Below are 21,634 nucleotides of genomic sequence, written 5' to 3'. Positions count from 1 at the left end.
AAAAGAGAAAGCATACAAGCCAGGCATGAAAGCCATACAGCTGTTAAGGCTCCTACCAGGGAAACCAAACAGCCAAGGTAGAGGAGATTGTTTCAAAGAAGATAAAGACAGATAAGCACATATTCTGGCATGATTTTATGAATATGACCCTCGCCACGTACTGGCTGTTCTAGTCAGTTTGATCATACTGATCCTGTGAACTCCATAGGGAAAATAAAGTAGTAGGGTGAAAGGCTTGTACAAGCCTCTCCAATTTAGCTGAGGCCATTCCACTACCTCTTCTGGTTGAATTTTAGTAAATTATTTTCTTGAACAGTCTTGGAAGATTACGCTAATATCTTCTCAGTGTAAACAGACACGTGGTGCAAGAAAATGGATCTTAGACCCTGGACAGTTCTTAAGTCCATGAAGTTTCTAGTACCAGAAACTGACAATACACCAAACACTCTCTGAGGGAGACAGTTCTGCAGCTTCCAGTGTTTCAAGTCCCTTACAACAATAGACAGTTCTGTTATGGTATCTTGGTACCTAGCTTATATAACAACCCCTAAAAAAAAAAAATTTTTCCCTATTTGTGTTTATTGTTTTGAAAGGGAATTGATGCTTTCCCTCCTCCTATCAGGCTGTTTAAAAAAAAAAAAAAAGCATATTAGCTTTGCCCAGAGGCAAAAGAGAGCAGACAAATAAGAGCTAAGACAGACCATTAATCAGTTGCAAGTGTCTGAAACACCTGCCTCATGCTAGAGTTCAGAGAATCAGTCATTTGCAAGGGCGTACATCACATTACGTCTCTCTGTCTCTATCAGCAGGACCGCAGTGTGCTGTCTGAATGGTGCCCAAAGTATATCTAGTTGGCGTACCTGCTCAAAGACACACAGACCACCCACTTGAAGAAATACCAACGTAAGCCTGCAAGCTAGATAGAGAAAAATGAACAAACTCTTAAATCATGTTTTGACAACTAGCTAAGGATAGGGCTTCAAGGTAAATTACAGGTGCCTTCCAGTATCTCTCCCCACTCCCATCACAACACTATTCATCTACTTTTTAGGACGTCATAACTTGACGTTTTCAAGTGGTCAGGTAAGCAGCATGAAAAGTGCAGCTGGTCAATGCTACTGTCCAATTGCTGGAAATTCACTGTTATCATACAACGTAGGAGCTGCATTTTAACACAGGCAAACTTGGTTACATGTTAAGCATCTACATCTTAGAAAAAATGCTGTCAGTTTACAACACAAACTGTGGTTGACATCATATCCAAGCCAACACATCACAACAGTAGGGTTAAGAGGAAGATAAGAACAGTGGGGTTCAAAAACAAAACCACCTAAACCCCAGCAGTGATATTAGCTTTCCTATACTAAAGGGGCACCAAAATATAGCTATTGTCTATTATTAAACAAGGGAGGGAACCATCCTTTTCTACAGCACAAGACTTAGGACATAGCCGCTAATGTTTTAGCTAAATTAAACCTAGTAATGTAAGGTGAAAGTCACATAAACTTGTTTTACTCTGAGGGAGGTGCTTATACATTTGTTTTCCATGTATCAATGATTTATTTGAAGTATCCCAGTCAAAAGGCAGCTATCCAATTCATTAAAACAGGAATAAGGCTAAAAAGCAGGTACAAAATCAGAACGCTTTTTACAGTTAATAAAAAAAAAAGGTAGCTGGTAATGCTGACAAAGCATTTTCCCACATCTCTTTCTGCTGTTTTAAATCTAGAAACAGAAAAGGATCTCTTACTTGACAACATAGAAGTATTTAACAGAGCACCAAAATCTGCAGATTTGTCGTTTTTGTTTTTTGTTTTTTTTTTTTTTTAAAGCCTCTTAATACTTTGCAAGCTACAGCATCTGAAAATGGGACAAAGGCAGGACAACTGGCAGAACAATCTTTTGATCCAACCTTGCAAAAATATATCACTATATACAGAGACAGAGAACAACAAAGGAATTATGGCTCAGTAGACAAGCAGACATAAGTATTTCAAAACAGGGATCTGCAGTGGATATATCTCAGTTCAGTGATCTCAAAGGAAGCTTAGATTTGGCAAGAAACTGTTCCATTGTATCCTCTATTTTGTTCTTCTCCACAGTAGCTGCAGATTTGTTCTCTTTATCCCTTTTGTGACTCCTTTTGTGCTGGGATTTAAAGAAAATGCTCAGTGTTAAGAGAATGCAAAGAAATTAAATACTACTTGCTTATGTACAATGCAGTATGTAATGTTTTGAGAAAAAAAGGTGGTAGCACTTCTGAAAAAGGTTCCTAACATTGCATTCACTGAAGAGATTTATTTCAGGCATCTAGAAGTTCAACAGCTACTTTTAAAGGATCCATGGTAAGTAAATACACCAATACATCACCTCCCCCCAAGCCAAACCCAAGCCTAATTACCAGGGGTTTGCACTGATACATCGGTAGAGCAAGAGGGTCAAAAGGAAGGAACAAAAAACCAACCAAACAACGACAACAGTGAAGAATCAAGAACGCTAGTATTTCTGTCTGGCCTCTAGGAAGATACGCTAGACGGAAATTCAACTTTTCTATTGTGTTTATGTCTAATAAGTTATGACAATTTGTTTCATGAAGGATTATTTGCTGAGGAGTTTTCTACTGTCTGTCCCGCTTGTCAGAAACTTGTATTATTTTATCTGCTGTTAACTTATCAGAATCTGATGCTATTTTAGCTCAAGTTCAACGAAGCATATTCTGCAGGATTTAAAGAAGTTGTGAGGCTACACCAAATGATAGTAAGTGACTTCAGACTACAGCACTATTATGGAATAATAATTTTCCTTCACTCTTAAATACACAGTTGTTTGAAATATCTGGGGAAGTTACCTGAAAAAAGGGAATGCCACCATTTACGTGGCAGCATATGTCTGTATCCACTAAGGATTTGTCACTAGCAAGGCTTTCACTGGAATTCTGCAATCCTCTCTCCTCTTCCAACATGTCCTAAAACAGAAGTTTTCAGAAAAATTTGTTTAATGTCTGAAAATCCTAGGTGAATGTACTAAGCATGATCAGATCTGTAAGAGATATGGCACTTCCATTTCTGAAAAATGGAAATTAAATCCTCTAAATTATTAATGTCTTGTCTTCTTTTTCAAGATACTGTTTTTGCTCATCACACATGACTCAAAGTACCCTGTAAAACACAACAGCTGCAACAGCTCTGAGGTTCTAGTCCAATCTCCACAATGGCATGAAAAAACTCCTAAAAATGTGAGGTCTTCATTGAAGAGCCTCATTTGCCATCATACACATACCTGATCTGCATTATCCTCCACCTTCCCTGTCTCACTGTTTAGCACAGCATCAAGCTTTGGTTGCTTTTGCCTCAATTGCTCCAATAGAAGTTCCCGGGGTTCTGTCCTCACAAGTGTGACTGGGTAGAAGTAGTCTCTTCTCTGTGGAGTTGTCCCTTTAACAAAGATTGTACACCAATGAAAGCCACTATAAAACAATTCCAGTATTTACTTTAGTTACAGATCCTCAATTTTATGTTAACTCAATACAGAACTCATGCTTTGTGTAGTCATTATTCTTTGCATGCATCTTAAAAAAAGGTGTAAGGCTGCTAGTTATGTCTCCATTAACTTCACTTACAGAAAGCAATCTGAGTTGCAGAATTCTTAAGACCATTCTGTCTCTGACCTAACTTTAAATACCTGTTGGAACATCCACTTTAAGATCTTCTTGCAGGAAACCATTAACCTGAGTCAGTCCATGCTGTACTTCCTCATTAAGTGCCAGCTTCTGCTCCAGAAGTATCTCCTGATCAACCTTTATCTGATCAAGAAGGCCATTTAGTACCTTCTCTTCAGCAGCCCTTTGTCTACCAATATGGTGAGCAACTTCAGCTATTGCTTTATCGCAGCTTTCTTCATTTTTCTGAAAACAAAACAAAAAACCCAACTAAAACCACCAAGTTAACAGGAAAGGTAAAGTTATGGCCTCTTTTCTAAGATGTGGTGCATGATTAGTGACATGACCTGAAACGAAACAACTGAGACCTCAAATTGAGAAGTTTCAGTGCCAGTTTTACACTCTCATTTCGAGAACTATCTTCATAAGGGAGTCAGTTTCTTAGAAAGTATGATCATTTTAGAAAGCTACTCAAAGATGATGCCATCTGGTTCAGATCAGACTCCTCATGCTTCAATGCACAACCCTGCACAGAATTAGGATATTCAAGTGAAAGTGAAAATTCTACAAGCACTAGAAGCTTTGTGCATTTGTAGGCGAAAAGAAGGGAAACGTATTTTTAGCCATTCCCACTGGAATGAAACTCGTTAAGTGTTCAGTAGGTATAACAGATACAGGGATGTCTTGAGACTGCAAATGCTTTTAACAGTTATGTTTTTCTTTCTGAGAGTCAACAAAACGTTGGATTTTCCCATTTCATTACCTGTTAGAATAAAACAACAAGGGCAGGAAGCAAATTTTGTGATGGAAATTTAAAAAAAAAAAAATCAGAGAAAAGAAATTCTCAAGTAAGAGGCCAGAACTAGTAGATATCTAAAAAAAAAAAAAAATGCTTTCTCACATAATGTTACTCCATCTGACCAATAAAGTCATTTGCATCCTCCAGAATATAGTCCGTATTTGATCACTGTGCAAGTCTCCCAGGGACATTACTGGTAGGGTAAATATATAATAACTAGCTAGAGTTATATACTACTAAAAAGATGTAAAAAGCCCAAACTACAAATAGAAGTTAGTTACACGGGATTAATGAAGACACCATTTTTTGAAGTTACTTGCACTAAGTTCAAAGTCTTCCTCTTAAATTAAGCTCTGGAATTACTCTGCATCTATTTAAGCTGAGTAACATGAGTCTGCTGTGACTGAAAGAAACCACAATTTTGTTCTGACTATAAATAAGAACTCTTTCCCCCTACAAATTATACTGTAGAAGTTGGTGTCAGAATGTTGTATTAGACTACCAATGACTATAGGTACCTTCTGCAAACACTGCAATTGCTGTTTCTGGTCACTGAAGGACAATAGCTGCTGACTGGTAAGGTCAACTATCTGAGCAGCTGCAAATTCATGCCGCTTAACATTATCCTGAGACACATTTTTGAGATTGACGAGAAGTTGTTGACAGTGGTCAGTGGATTCTCCCAGCATCATCTCGTTTTCAGCATTTATGATCCTGAGCTCTTGAGAGAAATTATCCAGAGATGCAATGAATTTGCTGTGATTGGAAGTTGTACTGCTGACTAGGTCTGTAGTTTTCCTGCAACAATATATTGTAACAGTTCAGAGATTTTGAAAGGTGAATTCTAACACGTTTTACATTTAGAAATATTTAGACCAAAGCCAGTGAAGTAGTGCAATTTATCCAATCAGTTAATCATAATGTTGTTGCTCTATTTAGTAAATTTACAAGTTGCAGCACTCCGAGCATTAGGTTTATTAAATGCCCTAAAAAACCCCAACACCAAACAAAAAAACAAACACCCAGAACCCCCCCCCCCCCCCCAGCCACCACAAACTAAAAACTGACTTTGGCAAGACCTTAGTCTGCAACTGAATGAAGCATGCTGCAATAGATACACTACTATACTTCAAGCTAAGGCTTTATAGTATGAAGTTCTGAAGCCCAGCCACACTGAGGGCCATTCGTCAGCATATTGATCCCCAAACTATGGTCTCTTATCTGCAATACGCTCAAGAGACAAGTTTGAGGAAAAGCCTTGTAGAGCTACCTTTTATCTGGGAAAAGATGAACTATGATCTACATTCTGTGGTGGAACTCAGCTTTAACATACAGCTCTTTTCCAGAAGACTTTATAAGCATATAAATATGAAGAGCATCTAATTTTGCAATCCTCTTCATACATAGTTTTATCTTCAATCAATATACACCAAAAGTAATCTGCTCCTTACAGGTGAACATTTTCTTGCACAGCAGTGATGGTGGTCTTCAAGGTTCCGTTTTTTGCTAATACATTAGTTAAGTTCTCCTGAGTCTCCTGAGCAAACCGGTTGAGCTGGCTTTGCAGTGAGGACATCAATTCAGCTACGCTCTATTAAGAAAAGTGTCATACATTCCACTGTTATTCTGTACTTATTAATGTTCGTAAAGGGTACTTGAATGCCTTATTAAAAACGCAGCAAATAAAAAAGCTTTGTCATTCTAATGCTGAAGGTACAACTCATGTAGAGAAGCTATAGACACTTTGCTTTTTGAGATATATGTAAATGCGTATACACCGGACATGCATAGAGCAAGGGTAATTTTTTGTTACCTTCTTCACATAAGCTTCTTAAAGCAGCCCAACAAAGGCTGAAAAGAATTAGCATCAAGTTACTGTCCTAACGTTTCTTCTGAAGCAAGTACAACTGTTCACTGCTACAAAGAGATTATATCAAAGCAAGCAATCGCACTTGGTGTTAGGATTTCTCCTTACTCTAAGGATACCTTTGTATGTGCCAACCTCGTCATTTCCACTTCTTCTTTTAGATTCTCACAATCATTCTGAAGCTGAGCAAAAACATTTGCCGTTTCTTCCCGTAATTTTTTCAGAGTGAGAGAAAGATCTCCAAAAAAAGTATCCATTTCCTTTTTATGGCCCTCCATCTTCGAAAAAAGTTTTAAAGTTAGAGATTTGTCTCTCTGTAAGAAACAGATACTTTTGCCTTACATAATTTATATAGAAACAAACTCTAGCCCAAGGAAGTTTTCAAAAGGCACTAATAAAGTACTGTGCACAAAAGGTGGAAAATAACACTTACAAGTAATCTGAAATTACAGACTGGAATTTGGCATGGGCTTTTCCAAACACAAAATTTGGCATGTGAGGTAGACAAAAATAGGAAGATACAAACAGGATACTTGGTTAAGACAAAAGCAAGAAGCGAGAGCTGGTAAGCCATGGACTATTTGATTTCTAAGTCTGAAATCCAATAAAAAGCCTCTAGTCAAGGGGAGTTGATTTCACCTGAGTTGTAACTGACAGAAGGGGGAAATTTTTCAGTCAGAGCAACAGGTAACCAGGAACAAAGATTTGCTTTTGACAAAATAGAATGAAAGAAAGAGGCTGCAGTTCTACATAAACACCATGAGATAGACTAGAACTAAAAATTGAAGCAAAGGACTTAGACTGAAAAAAGTTTGGTATGACAGAAGGAGAAATTTGGAATAATAAGACTTAGATAAGTTGGTTACTTTAGGTTTTTAAAATACAGGAGAGACCATATTAAGGATATTAGGAAGTATTTGTTACATATAGCTTTAAGCATTCACATTTTGCCATTCTTCTGTGGCATTCAGGTGAGCTGTTATGCATATAGGAAACAGCCAAATATACCACACTCAGAAGTAGAAAAGAAGTCTGAAAGAAAGAGCTAAAAGGTAGAACTCATGGGACAGAATAAAGGACAAAAAGCCAGACCAGAAGTGGAAACACTGACACTGCAGAAAAACCACCAAAGGGTTATCAGTAAATTAAATAAAGTAGAAGAGCAAAAGGTAAGAGACAAGTTGCGCGCATTACCTTATCAGCCACAGCAGAGTATTTCTTCATGTTACTCTGAAACTGACAGTTTAGTCCTAAGACAAATTCTACCATTGGTGTCAAGCTACTTAATGCTCCTCTTAATCCAGATGTATGTTCCTCCTAGGAACAGTGATAAAAAAAAAAAAGCAAAACAGGTTATGACTGTTCCTTCATCTACATTTGTAAGAAGCTATCCATACACTCTTCTATGACAGTATTTGCTATATAGTACATTACAGCTTGTGGTGGTGATGGGGGAGGGGCAGTGGGGAGGGACATAATCATGGCCAAGTACTGAAGCAGAGACAGGTTGAGTATATAGAAAAAACTATTCAATATATGCAGATCCCCTTTTGATCGAGAGCAGCTTCATATATTTAAGTAACATAAGAGTATGTAAATTTACTAACAATTAATCTCAGCAGTTCGGCTTTACAATCAAGTGACAGATTCTCATGTTGTGTTATTTTTTCAGACATGTGAGAAACTTCAGTAGATGCCAGTTCTTTAATAGAGGCAAAAGATTCTGATACAACTGAGGCAAGAATATTAGCTGCTGAAGAACTGGTACACAGGAGGTCACCTATGAAAGAAATAGAGAAGCGTTACAAATTTTTTTTAAAACTTCCACTGTAAAATAGGAACTCGTTTTATTGCTCATCACCTTATTGCCCGTAACAGCACAGGAAAGCTGTTGATCATCCCAGATACATTATTACTGGTACAACTATCATCATCGCATTGCTTAAAATAAAGCCTCTTCCACTTACTAAAACAGATGTGTTTTAGTAAATGGTCTTTGGTACTACTGTTGCAAAAATTCAGGGTGACATACTGATACAGGTATTGCACTTACCTATAAAATTTGTGTAAGATGTCAAGAACTGGTGCTGCTTCAAACTGTTTTCACTAACCAAGTCTTGTATTTTGTTGAACAAAGCATTCATTTGGCCTGCAAATGTATTTTGGACAACAGCGTTGTGTTGATCAACAGCCATCTTACGGTCCAGTTTCGCATGGAGACCAGATACATCTTTTGTAGTTTCTTCAACCGTACTAAGTAACTACAATTTTTTAAAAATTATTTTAATCAGTCTTTAAACAAGAAATTGCATATATATTAAAGAAAAGCAACTGTAGTTTTGAGTTAAAGGAGAAGTTATCTTATATAAGGGTATTTCCCCTTACATCATCAAATCACAATTGTTCTTAATCCTGGTGTTATGTCATTTATAGTCCTAGAACATAGCAAAAAGTTACCTGCTAGAGACCATTTGTTCTGACTTTGAAATTGAAGCACTGATAACGGACACCCTCAGTATTTAAGGAATGAAGATAGCATTTATCACAGAATATTAACTGGAAAAATTCCTGGCCACTTCAACTTTTTCTAAAAGATTTGACAATAAATATATTCTTTACTAGCACTCAAGTAAGAAGTTTCCAGTACTAGTTCTGTGACAATTCAGAAATCAAACATAGTGTATTCTTTGTGCTCTAGTCAGCGTAAATAACTTCTGTACCCATCTCTCTCACACAAACACTCCACAACCCACATGCACAAAACTAGGCATCCCCTCCTAAACTTACAGGAATCCGAATAGAAAGAAATATTCATGTTGACTAAAGATACAAGTTTCATCACTTTGCAGTTTAGACAGCAGGATGCTTTCCCCCATATAAAGTCTGTTTCCATAATTATGACCAATTTATGAACACATCAAAAACATACCTTAAAATATAGAGGTGACAGGGCAACAGTTGCCATTATTCACTCAGTGAGTGTAAACTGCTGCACATATCTCTGCAAAGCTTTTTGCTATTTTTCCACCCCACTTATATACAACTTAATCTTTTGTAGGGCCAGCCATAATTTTCTAGTAAAGAAAACTACTTATTTTGCAAAACAACTCATGACAATAGATAGTGCAAAGCACTGGAGCTCTCAGGACAAGCTGGCCTGAAGGAAAGGTAGCTCCAGACCAATAAGCACATTTAGCAGTCAACTGTCAGTCAATATTACCACAAAGTCCTGCAACCGTAAGTAGTTTTTCATCATAATGTAACTTATAAAAGCACATTAATTTTAGCGTTCCATCTTAAATTCAGGTTTTGTCACACTCGCATCATGCTTTATCAGCAACGATGTCCTGGAACAGCCTATGAAACTCCTAAACATGGAAAGCTACTGTTACAGTTAGGTGCAAGAACTGTGACAACCTTGCTGGCTGTGCCATGGAGTTTTTGTTCAGTTTTCTCCAAGACTGAAACCACATATTCCTCTTCAGCCAGATGAACCTTGGTTTCTTGCAGATCTTTTTGTGTTTCTTCCAGTTCTTTCTCCTTGATTTGCAGATCTTTTTTACACTGTTCAAGTTCATTTTTATTAACTGCAAAAAGTTCAGTGATCTTAAAGGGAAGACAAACATTAATAGGGCAACATTACTTCCTATAAGTCCAACATTCCCACTTCACATCTCTCAAATTATGCCACAATACCAGAAGACAAACTGTTATCTAGCAATGTAGTTTCAGGTATTAGGCTCAGAGGTCTTAGAACTATAGATTTGTGTAGTCTTTATATTCACTGAAAATACAACTAACACCACTTTCACTGTCATAATTCCTTGCTTCCCCACTCAAACCACAAGACCAAACAATTGCTATAGCACAAGAAAAATCCCACTAAACAAACCTAAGCAGATAAAATGAAGAGAGTCAGTAAAGCTGATTACAGAGTAGTTACATATTCCAGCAGATTAATATCTGCATTTCTTTTAAAGAGGAAGCTCCCATTTTCTATATAGTTTGTTAAGGGAGTTCATCACCTTCTCCTCTCTCCCCTCGTTCTCTGCTCCTAAACAGAAATCTGTCAACTGAGATGATACTACTTTACAAGCAGATTTTTGCAGAAAACCCGGCAAAGCAAATTAAAGTGGTAGACATTAAAACAGTTTTAAAAAGTATTGCATCCTGCAACTTTATATGTGATATTTCAACTTCCTTATTTCAAGGATTAGGAAGCTTCCACTCCTGATTAATTGGGTAACTTAACCAAAAATCTTCAGAGTGTTCTTTGCTTAAACTTTTTTTCCTCTCCCAAAGATTTCTTTTTTTTTTTTTTTTATTTTATTTAAGCCACAGTTGAGAAATGTCACTTACTCTTTTCACTTCTTCCTCCATGATGCTGATTTTGTCTATATACTCTGCAATTTGTTCTTCCTGAACTGTCAGTTTTCCATTAAGGGCTCTCAAGCAAGGATTAAAAAAAATGAATTAGTCAAGTAAGAGCTGATTTCAAGATTAACTGTTTTTTTATACTATGTATTTAGTAATTTTGAAAAATAAGCATTGCTAACTTCTGTATGAAATGCATGTAGTTTTCACTTAATGCAGAAAGGATATGAGACAATTTTACATTGTAAACTTTCTGTGTCAACTAGCCCTCTTACAAAGTGAGGTAAACTGTATCAAGTTTGCTCTCCTACATGCACTTCCACTGAAAGAAAGGCTGCATGGTGTAAATTTGCCTCGCAGCTATGCTTATACTAAGTTCCACAAATAAATAAAATCCTCAGTACAAACCTACTCTTGAGGTTTCTATCTGTGTAATAATTAATTTCTAAAGAACAAGTCAACCAGTTAGTTGAATTCTCCTGGCTATTTTCAATTTTCTGGTGTGAAAACAGATCTGAAAGCATTTCTGCATAAGTATAGGTACCAGTATCTGAGATTTGCTGCTAGTCTCCTTGGTGAGGAGAGCTGGAAGGCAGAGGGCGGTGGTGTTATTTCCTGCTAAATTACTCCATCTCCCTTTAACGCAACACATGTTATAGAAATTTTGAAGACATACTCATAATTTTCAAGGGAAATATAGACTCCATTTTTTTCTCGTGCAGCAGCAAGGTCTTGCTTCAGGCGCCCAATCTCTTCAGTATATTCCTGCATAAAGAAACAATCGCATGTAAACCTGAAAACTTCTACTCTGCTTTCAAGATTTAGCTTAACAGATACTTCATAAAGGTAGGGCTCTATGGAAGTTTTGCATAGGCACAGAAGCAAAGCGCTTCATTTCTGTTCCAAACAAGTTCAGTGTATCACCATTTAAAAATCATACCATTGGATATATGTAGAACAATTCAAATGGGAGGTTTCAATGCATTTGGTAACCACTTATAAGGGGAATCACAGCTTCTTTAGTAGCAGTCAGCTGCTTTATGGTGGCTCTTCATACTTACTGACAAGTTCACTTTAATTCAGGCACTTTCTAGGGAACAAACCTGCTGACACAGCAAGTCCAGAAAAAATAACCAGTGTAATTTAGTGGCTCTCCATGAAATTGTAAACGGGTAATCCATACACAGTCATAGCAAGTAGCAAAAGCCCTCTCTACCCACCTTTAGTCTTAACAACAGTTTCAGTATTTGCAAAATGACTAATGCTGAACCAGTAGAGTACATGAAAGCATCAGTTCAGTGATTAAAATCGCCTCTGAACAGCCCTGCTACTAGTTATAGCTTCTCCACAACTTTCTAATTTCTGTATACACAAACTATGTTAACAGAATCAAACTTAACTCGTAACATAAATTAAAATAGCTTACCTTAATAAGAGCTTTTTTTGTTAGCTTCTGATTAACTTCAGGCTTGTTCATTATGTTCTTTGCTCTGTGGGCATATTCCAGTGTACTCAGTGTTTCCTGTGATAAATAGTTGTAATACTAGGTCAAGATGAGGAGTTAACTCATATTTTCGTATCAGTAGCAAAATACAGTATCTATTTTAGGAATAGATTTTCAGACTTAAATTTACCTCAAGATTTACAGATGCAGGAGAAACTGTGGCAATTATTGATGTTTTTGTTCGTCCTCCAAGAGAGTCTTGAAGGATTCTTGTGAGTTTAGATTCCCTGTATGGAATATGTGGGGCTCTTTCTACTAGAGCAGTAATAACTCTTCCTAGTGTCAGGAGAGACTGGTTGATATTTCCAGCTTCACGAGCTCTTTTATCAACCGCCCCAGATCGACCAATGTTTTCACTTCCTGCAAGATCAACCTGAAAGACAAGAGAAAGGACATGCTTCTGTCTCAAATCACCCTGAAGAATGCTTGCCCCATAGTGTTCCAGAACGCAACACACATACATGAACTAGCTTATGAGCTGTTCAGGAGACACTGGCGTGACAAATAGGACTGATACTTTTCACAGTGACAAATACAGTTCGTACCACTTTATGAAAACCAGTAATTTTTTTCCCTTATTGGGGAAAAAAAAACCCACCTTAGATTCTCAAAAGAATGATGTCAGATTATTCTAGTTCATTACTTTAAGAATGTAATCAATAATGTTTAGTTCAAATACTTACCAAGTTTAGCTTCCCAATTTTAACAAGCTCTTCTCCATCTACTGTTGTTTCTTTCATATGGATGGTAATCGAAAACACAGAGTGGGAACGGCTATAAAAGAATTCATTTTCAGGCAGATATCCCATTAAACTCAAATGATCTGCTTGCTACATGACACTGCTGCAAGTTCAGTATCCATGCTCTTTTTAGGGAATATATTTGGCTCATTAATTGGGACTTACATATTTTCAATACACAAAGTTACTCTACCAAGTATATTTTTGTGAATATGGTACTTAAAAGCAGTGATGCAACAACTGGATGTTTACCTCATTCGAGCCTGGTAAATTTTATCTTATTTCCAGCAAAACCAAGAGAAACATTCTGGTTCTGTTTACAATTGCGTGTTCTCAACTCACAGACATGGCAAGAAAACTGTCTTGTAGATTTGTTTGTTTGTTTGTTTTTAGCCAACACACTAAGAACAGTTTTACAGAATTTGAGATTAAGAAATATAGTTTTCTTTGTTCAGGCTAAGAAAATCAGCAAGTAGCAAAATCCTATATTAAAAATTTAAAAGTTCAATTCAGTTTTCATTCAAAACAGTAGTACAGTTTAAGATTTTAGCTTGAGCTTCTTCCTTTTAATAAGCTTTTACAACAGGAAGCTGACATATATAGAAAACCAGAGATGTCAAATTATACCAGTCTGACCATGTGTAAAACAACAGTTTGGGTAGACTGAATTCTCTAAATTCCCTGCAATTCGAGATGAAATTTGTTCTGTGTTCTAATCTGTGGTAGCCAAATAGCCATTCCCTTGCATCAGTAGACAGATGTGCTCAGTATTATCTTTAATTTAAAATATGACTGGGCAGGGTGTTCCTTGCTTATTGTACTACTGGATCATTACTTGTTCACGGTGACATAGACAGCACACCTGCAGTTCAATAATGAGAAATCAGTAATAAACCATGAGGTTTGTGACCACGATGTGTCTATTAGATTCTGCATACCAGCTGCAGTCATATGAAGTAGCCTGCATTGCCACACAAAAAACTCGCTCAACCTTATCTCCACTTTCCATAATCTAGCTTGCAAGTTTTTAGAATCCGGGCTTTGAAAAGAGGGCCTTGTGTTGACCTGTAAATACAGATCTTAGCAGTATTTTGAAATTTCAACACACCATTTTCCACTGCTGGTGAGGAAAAGATACTTAAAAACTTGGTGGAAAAGAGTCTCATTTAAAAAACAGGATTGACAAAAATACCCAACCACCCGTAAAAGCTAAAACAAAGATAACCCGCCTCTCCAATACAGGTATAGCAGCTAAGCTTCTTCCCACTTGAAAGAACTACAGCTTTCTTTTTGAAGATGTACAGTATGTACTGCAGAGAATATTTATTCCGTGCTTGTACATAAAATGTATTTCAGTCGTCTATCTGTCACAATTCTGTCTTTTGTGTCCACAGGCACAGAAAGCTTTGAAAAAGTTAACTTCTTAAAGTTACAAATAAATTTCAATATTCTAGATGCCAGATTTAGAACATTCTACTACTTATATCTCAGCTAGAGTTAGGTGGAATGCCAGACCTACTGTTCCAACTACTGTTCCGCTGCATCTTAACAGGATATATTCATAACGAAGCATGTCAACTCCAAACAAGAGAGGAAGCTTATAGGCTTATGTAAAAAGTCACGCAGAGAGAAACAGCATGCCCATTTTTAAGATGACAAACATTCAGATTTTATAACGCCCCTTCATACACCTATTAGAACCTTCTCATGGTATCTGATACAAAAGAAGTTCTATCTATGGCTTTTTAACCCAAATTTGGCAATCTGAACTGTGATATACAATCTCAAGATCATGCCAGGTTTGTACTAGCTTCAATGTCTTTTACTTCTTCAGTAAGATCCTGTTTAATAAAACAGGAACAGTTTCTGAAATGGGGAAGATCTGTACCTGGAATATGCATTCATGTAAGTAGCTGCAGTTGTTCTTTTTGCTGCACCCCTTTCCAGGATTTTGTAGACTTCGTTCTTGTTGTGTACAGTTATTTCTTCCAAGCCTTTAATAATTACACCCCTCTGTCGGAAAATAATGTATTCTTATTATACATCTCTCAAAAATCCTGAAAACCTTTAAGATAACAAGTTTTTGAAGACAGCACTAACCTTGTTTCGAGGGTCATCAAACATCTGCAGTCTTTCTCCAATATCAGGACTAGGATTCAGGAGATCAAAAAGCTCCTCGTTATAGATTTCCAAAAGAGAGACTTTCACTGAAAATTCGGTACCATTTTCTGTGAGCTTTTCAAATATTTGATGCAATGTACGGGGTATTATACCTGCTAGTGGATCCTATAAATTAAAGTGAAATATTTAATACACAAATGTACTGAAAGATGTGCAGATATGGGCTGGCATTTCAGCTAAATAGTCTGATATAAGCAAGAATACTTTGCACAAAGATCATATTCCTTATTAAGGATTGCCAAAACTTCTGTTAAAGATCAAAAGTTTTGATTTTCATATAAATGAATGAGACCATCTGTTAATTTACAAACATTTAAGGAAAGACAGCTTCAGGGTTTGAAAGGCATCAACTTTAGGTTTTTTTTAGCATTCTGCAAATTCTAACTTCAGACTACAGCACAGACAACAGAAATTTCAGGAGTGAAAATATACCTCTTCCCAAGTATATTCCTCATTGGGTGACCGCTCCCCTTCCATTGTGAAGGTCTTACCAGTACCCGTTTGGCCGTAACTGTGAGAATAAAAAATTAAAACATAAACAAGAAGCTAAGTTTTAAATAAAGTTTCCTAATAATAATTATTGGCTTACTTACGCAAACACTGTACAGTTGTAGCCCATAATCACTTCATCCAAAATGGGACACACAACACTCCGATATACATCGATCTGCTTTGCCTGAGCTCCAAAAACCTGTTGAGGCAAACCCAGCACATTCTGTTTATACACACAGTAATGTATAGCATCACACAGCACAGTAATCAGACCATATTAGAGAAATATACTAGCTTGTTTCTAGAAGTCCCCAACTTGACAAGCAGTTACCATATCAAATGTGTAAGTCTTTCTTGATGTCTTATCTGTTACTCCTCCAGTGCGGACACTAACTTCCTTTCTTGCTTGATCACAGTCTACAACAGCATAGGAGCCTGTTTTACGTTCCAAGACATTAAAAGGCCTAAAAAGACAGGAGTTAAGAATATCAGATTGATATCATTGCTAAGAAGAAAATAAACTGACACAGCAGTAATACCACTCAAGTTTAAAGACCCAGAATAGTGTAACTCAGTGAAAGGAATACAAAGGTTTTAACTTAATTTGTTTCATAGTTGTTTAAGGAAAAACTGCTGCAATTTGGCAGTTCCCAGACCTTTTTTCTCCTTCCACCCACTGTGGAACAACTCAAATATCTATAGCTTTTAGTTTGTCTACGTATGTATTTTTTAACAAATCCATAAACACTTTTAGGATCGTTTAGACGAGTGCATAGCTAACTTGCATTAGAAAATTTTCAGTTGCAGGGCAGTAGAAGGTTAAACATACCAAACAGTTGTATAAATAAGAGCTTTCAAGAAAGGAAACACTTATACATGAAAGTTAAGGCAACAGTGAATGAAACAAAGTAACTTTAAAAATTTCCTTTTTTATTTTTCATTTACAGAAGCAATGCCTGCCTCACACTTATGACAAAAGACTCTAAGGCACCAGAAATACTAACAGACCCTACTAATAGCAGCACAGTAGACTGCAATACCAGAACTTTTATAATGCTGATGCATTTGATTAGAATTTGTGAATTATTAGTAGAATTTAATAAGACAGAAAAACATCAGGTTTTGGGGGGGAAAAAAAGTCCACGTACCTTTTTACTCCGAGTTTTAAGTAAAGTTTAATAGACATGTAATAAAAGGTTAGAAACTTGGTGGTGAGCATTTTGTTTCATCACTAAGTTAATTTAAACCTGGTGCACACCGTTTTCCTTGAAGGGGCCTTTGTGACAATTTCTCAAAAAAAAATCATGGAGAAGACCATGGGCTGAAAACTAAGTATGAAAAGCTACTTTATTACTCATTTAGTAGTGCTACTGCACTGAACGTCTATGCTACTTGTATAGTAGACCTGAAGCGTCAACTTGAAAACACAACTTTCTACAAGCTTAGTAATCTTTAAAATATTTTTTATTTATTTTTTATTATGTAGAGACATTTCAGATGCTGTCTCTTTAAATTAGAATGTAAAAATATTAACAAAAACTATACCACAAGCGCATGGCATGTTGAGTGCCCTGACTCTTGTGGCTAACATTTCTTCCTCAACTTAGCACTGAGGCTGAAGTCTTAGATTCTAAACAGACCACTAGGTGCAAGTGCACCACTTTGGTGCAAGACTGACTGGTGACAACAGACGATCAGTAAAATTTTATTCACAGAGGCAAGTCACAGCTTCAGTTTTGTGACTTTTAAAATAGTAGGAGGCTGAACGATGAATATATTCTCCTCTGTAATTATGTAACAGTGAACCAGTCAAAAGCAGGAGCCTTACTGTACGATAGCCCACCCATAACCACGACTAAAGGGAACAATTCAGCTAGGCTGCAGCACACATGCAGATCATTGCCATCCGCCACCAGACAAGCAGCAAACTGGTATGCCATGGTGACATGTGATTACAGGTTCATCCCCTTAGGTATGAAGCATATTAACAATGCCAATGCGTGCATTTTGAGTTTGCAAATTAATATTTTATCAAAGCATAGTAAATGTGTTGCTTAAGATTTTTGGTATGCTCAGACACATCAGGTTTTGGAAGCAAATCTGGAAACAAATTAATACGATTACATCTACCTACCTACCTGTAAGATAAGGACAACCTGACTGATGCAGAAGAAAAAGGAGAGGTGGAAAGCACATTTACAAGTTCAAACACACCAAAACTCTACTGAAAAAGAACAATTGTATAAGAGGCAAGAGCAAGGGTCAGCCATAAAGTTTTTAGGAGTTATAGACTAAATCTTGACATAGGACTTACTTTATGAGTTGCAACAAAAGCAAAACACTACACCACAGACAGTCTTGACGCTACTGTCATATTGAGTATATATATACACTGATAGGTAATGAAACTATTCCAGAACAATTGAGACTCATCAGATGAAAAGGAAAATAATTGCTCTTAACAGTGTTTCAGACTCAATTGCTTCAATAGTTATTCTTCTTCTGCAAAAGCATTTATTTAAATCAACACTTTCACCAATCCCACATTTGTTTCAGCAGCTTTTTAATCGTGTTGTAAAAATCAGAGAAAATAGCTTTTAATTCCTATTTTCATTGTGCATCTGTATAAGTAAAACTTCCAAGGGTGAGGATATAATGATTGCAAATCATTACTAACAATAATATGTAAGCCAACATTTGCAGTTCCAGCGCAAAAAACACACCCAACTTCCAAAGGTATTTTGAACATTATTCTTAACCTATTAGCAGCATTATGGTTTTAACAAGCAACACTTTAAGAACGGTTAAGATCCAGTATCAGCGAGCAGGTCTTTAAAGTCACTGCAAAATTACAAAGATAACCTAATTTTATGGTACATTAGATTTGTCATATCATAGTAAAAAAGAAATTAATCTCATCGACCAACCCCAGAGCTTTTCACCTGAATTCGGGGAGTCTGCATCACTGAAGTTATACGAAAGATATAAAAAAGTGGGTGTAGCAAAAATTTTATTAGCCGTTTAAATCGTAGCAGCTTCCCACAGAAACTTGTAGAAGATAAAAATTCAGTTTGGCTTCTTTTGTGTCTTGAATATCAGTCACACTAACTGCCATCGAGCTCTTCTTACCTTCCTACATGGCTTCATACCGAAGCGTGCACTAAATCACGTTAAGAAGTTGCACCTTTTTAAGCTGAAAGAGATCATTCGTAGCAGCGCCGATCTTGCGGAAGCGCCGAGCCCCGCCGCTGGCCGCCCCCAGCACAGCGGGTCCTGCCGCGGACACCGCTCGCAGCAGCGCGGCGGCCGCCCGCTCGCCACAGCCGCGGGGCGCCCCGCCAGCCCCCTGCCGCACCACGGGCTCTCCGAAGGACAGCGCAGCAAACGCTTCACACCGAAGTCCCAGAGCGGTTTACGAGAATGGACCTCACCGGACCCCCGCAGGCCGCTGCTGCGGGCCAGCCGCTAACGCTCGCCCGTGGCGGGGTGGGGGTGAGGGCACCTACCTGCACCGCACCACCACCTGGATGTTCTTGCCCTTCTCCTCCTTCTTAGCGCCGCCGCCCTGGGAGGTAAGGGCGGCCATGGCGGTCCTCGCCGCGCAAGCTGCCGGCTGGAGCGGGAAGAGGGGCGAAGCGCTGGCCGCGACGCGCCGACGGCTCGGACCGCCCGCCCGCCTCAGACACTGCCACGCTCCGGCTGGTGGCGCGCGCTCCGCCACCGCGTTTGAACCACGCACCTCCCCCCCCGCGCGGCCAATCAGCGTGGGCCCGCGGGGCACCACGGGGCTGGTTTTCAAATTCTCGTGGTGACGCGCGGGCCTGGCCGTCCCGCCGTCAGCGCGTTGCATGCTGGGGGCTGTAGTGCGCGGTCCGCCTCTGCCGCGTGACCGTGTGAGGGGGCGGCGGGCGGTGGCGGGCTTCCCAGCCGCCCGGCGCAGGGTAGCGCCCGCCGGCAGCCGCGGCGCGGGTCTGACGGCACAGCAGGCAGCACGACAAAGCGAATTAGGCCGGACGGGTCGCGGGTATGACAGAGGAAGGCGGATCCCGCGGCCCAGGACGAGGGGGCGCGTTCGCGTTACGGCGCCCGCCCCGCTCTCCTCAGGCCCGGCGCTCCGAGCGCGCGCAGCTCGCACTGCTGTGACGTTGTACCTGCTGCCGAGCCCCACCCTGTCGCGCGGCGGTTCTGCTGCCGCCGCTGCCGCGGCACGTCCCAGGGCGGGGGGCACCCAGGTATCTCACCTGCCTCCGGGATACACACCATCCGCGGGGTGCGCTCCCCCACAGGCCAAGCCGCCTGGCCCAGCCGCTCCGCCATCCCCACCGGGCTTTCCACTTAGTTCGTTTTCTTTACGTGTCGCATTCAAAACGAGAGAAGCGCCCCTAGCCAGTGCCCGCTGCAGTGCAAGCGTCGCTTTGCCCGTATCGCATCCCTAATTTACAGGGCCGGGCACAGCGCCCGCCGTTCCCAGCAGGGCACCCTGCTGTCCCCCCGGCTGGTCTCTCACTGCAGCTTGCCACCTTGCAGCGGAACTGCCGGGCCAGGCCATTTTTCTCGCCCAGCGCAGCTGTGCGCTGTGCTGGCCCTGCCTGCAGAGCTCTGCTCAGGTCCTTCTGTGCCTTCTGCTGCAGCACAATTCATCAACATCGCTCTGAATTCTAAACCTAACTTTCAAAATGTTTACACGCTGCTATTGCCTGCTCAATTAGTGGGAAAATCCAATGTCAGAACAAAAATAAATACTTAAAGGCTCAGGACAAAGCACTGTGGGCGCACTACATCCATCCTTTTATTTTGAAACTAGATCATGTGAACCACTCACCCAGTGCAAGTTTGCATCCCCTCACTAGCAGTTTAATTTATGTCACCGTAGCTTCCCTGCGAGAGCTTCCTTTGAGACAATATTAAAAGCTTTGCTAGGTGGAGATCTATGACAGGATAACAGGTCTTGTGGGTAGAGGGGAAGAAGCAGATGCTTGAGAAGATTTACCTGGTCTGGCATGCTTTGTTGTCAACAAATCTGTGCTGGCTCCTACAGACTGTCATACTGTCATCTACCTGCTACAGCCTACAGTGTTTTGCTGTTGTTCTAGGGCCTTCCCAACTGCTGAAATTCAGGTTACCCATCTATAATTTTGCAGGTTCTCCCCTGCCTTTTTTTTCTAAGTTGAAACTACTTTGCAACTTAGACTTCCCCTCCATGAGTTCTTAATAACAAATGAATCCTAACCCATAAGGTTTGTGGTATTTTTTCCAACAATGATGTGAAGCGGCATCACATTATGCTCCTCTACAATTTATTTCAAAAATTAGAACAATGTCAGAGCCAATCCAACCAATCTTATACTAGGCATGAAGAACAGGATCTGAGAAATACACCTTTTGTCCTCAAACCTAGAAATAAGGCAGTGATTCTGTAGAAGAAGCTTAAAACAGTTAAAATTTATGTGCATAGACAACTGAGGAATCTGTATTTTTTACAGTCTTATTTTTTACCTTTCCAATCAAAATTAGTTTGGTGGGTTGGTATTACTAAGACATGCTATTTTTTCCCCTCTAATGAAACACTAAAAATCACAGTAATCTATTTTGTTTCAGGTAAGTGAAGATTTAACCAAGTGAGAAAACTGATACAAGACAAAAGCCATATCCATTGCAAACATATTGAGACCACCCCGATTCTGACTTGCTTTCTGTATTCTATATATGCTAAAAGCAAAAATAATTCATGCAGACAACTGTGTAGGAGCTACTGCTAGACTGAGAAGTCAAATGCAGGTATACGAATATATTGAATCTTTACCTTTTGTTTGATACTCCTTCATGTGGATCATACAAAAGAAGGCAGCACTGGAACACAAGTAGCCTTTTCTTCCCATTTCTGCCTGTTTGTTCTTTGCTAGTATGAAAATGTAACTTGCATTAGTCAGAATTTTTCTCAAAATATAAACATGTCTCTCACAAACACAGAAGAGAAGAAGAGATCATTCAAACCTTCATTTAAACAACAGGAATCTTT

General features: G+C 39.1%; 1 protein-coding gene across 2 annotated transcripts; it reads right to left on the bottom strand.

The window, feature by feature from the left end:
* Nucleotides 1-1,540: 1,540 nt before the first annotated feature.
* KIF11 (kinesin family member 11) lies at nucleotides 1,541-20,469 on the bottom strand. Of its 2 annotated transcripts, none has more exons than XM_040606851.1 (22): nucleotides 20,438-20,469; nucleotides 15,947-16,079; nucleotides 15,717-15,814; nucleotides 15,556-15,634; nucleotides 15,043-15,228; nucleotides 14,831-14,955; nucleotides 12,886-12,976; nucleotides 12,333-12,575; nucleotides 12,125-12,220; nucleotides 11,375-11,463; nucleotides 10,684-10,771; nucleotides 9,742-9,930; nucleotides 8,378-8,585; nucleotides 7,932-8,104; nucleotides 7,519-7,641; nucleotides 6,444-6,602; nucleotides 5,909-6,048; nucleotides 4,976-5,255; nucleotides 3,682-3,904; nucleotides 3,280-3,434; nucleotides 2,849-2,965; nucleotides 1,541-2,148 (listed from the first exon to the last, which is right to left on the bottom strand). In XM_040606851.1, exons 1-22 carry the CDS (start codon nucleotides 20,452-20,454, stop codon nucleotides 2,023-2,025), a joined length of 3,138 nt encoding a protein of 1,045 aa, XP_040462785.1. In that variant the 5' UTR covers nucleotides 20,455-20,469; the 3' UTR covers nucleotides 1,541-2,022. The 2 variants fall into 2 exon arrangements, with proteins under 2 accessions (XP_040462785.1, XP_040462784.1); XM_040606850.1 differs by lacking the exon at nucleotides 20,438-20,469 and adding an exon at nucleotides 19,122-19,480.
* Between the last annotated feature and the right edge of the window lie 1,165 nt (nucleotides 20,470-21,634).

Source organism: Falco naumanni, chromosome 9, assembly GCF_017639655.2.
Source record: "Falco naumanni isolate bFalNau1 chromosome 9, bFalNau1.pat, whole genome shotgun sequence".
Taxonomy (NCBI): Eukaryota; Metazoa; Chordata; class Aves; order Falconiformes; family Falconidae; genus Falco; species Falco naumanni.
Note: the sequence above shows the minus strand (reverse complement) of the source record. Positions and strands in the feature narration are given on the sequence as shown.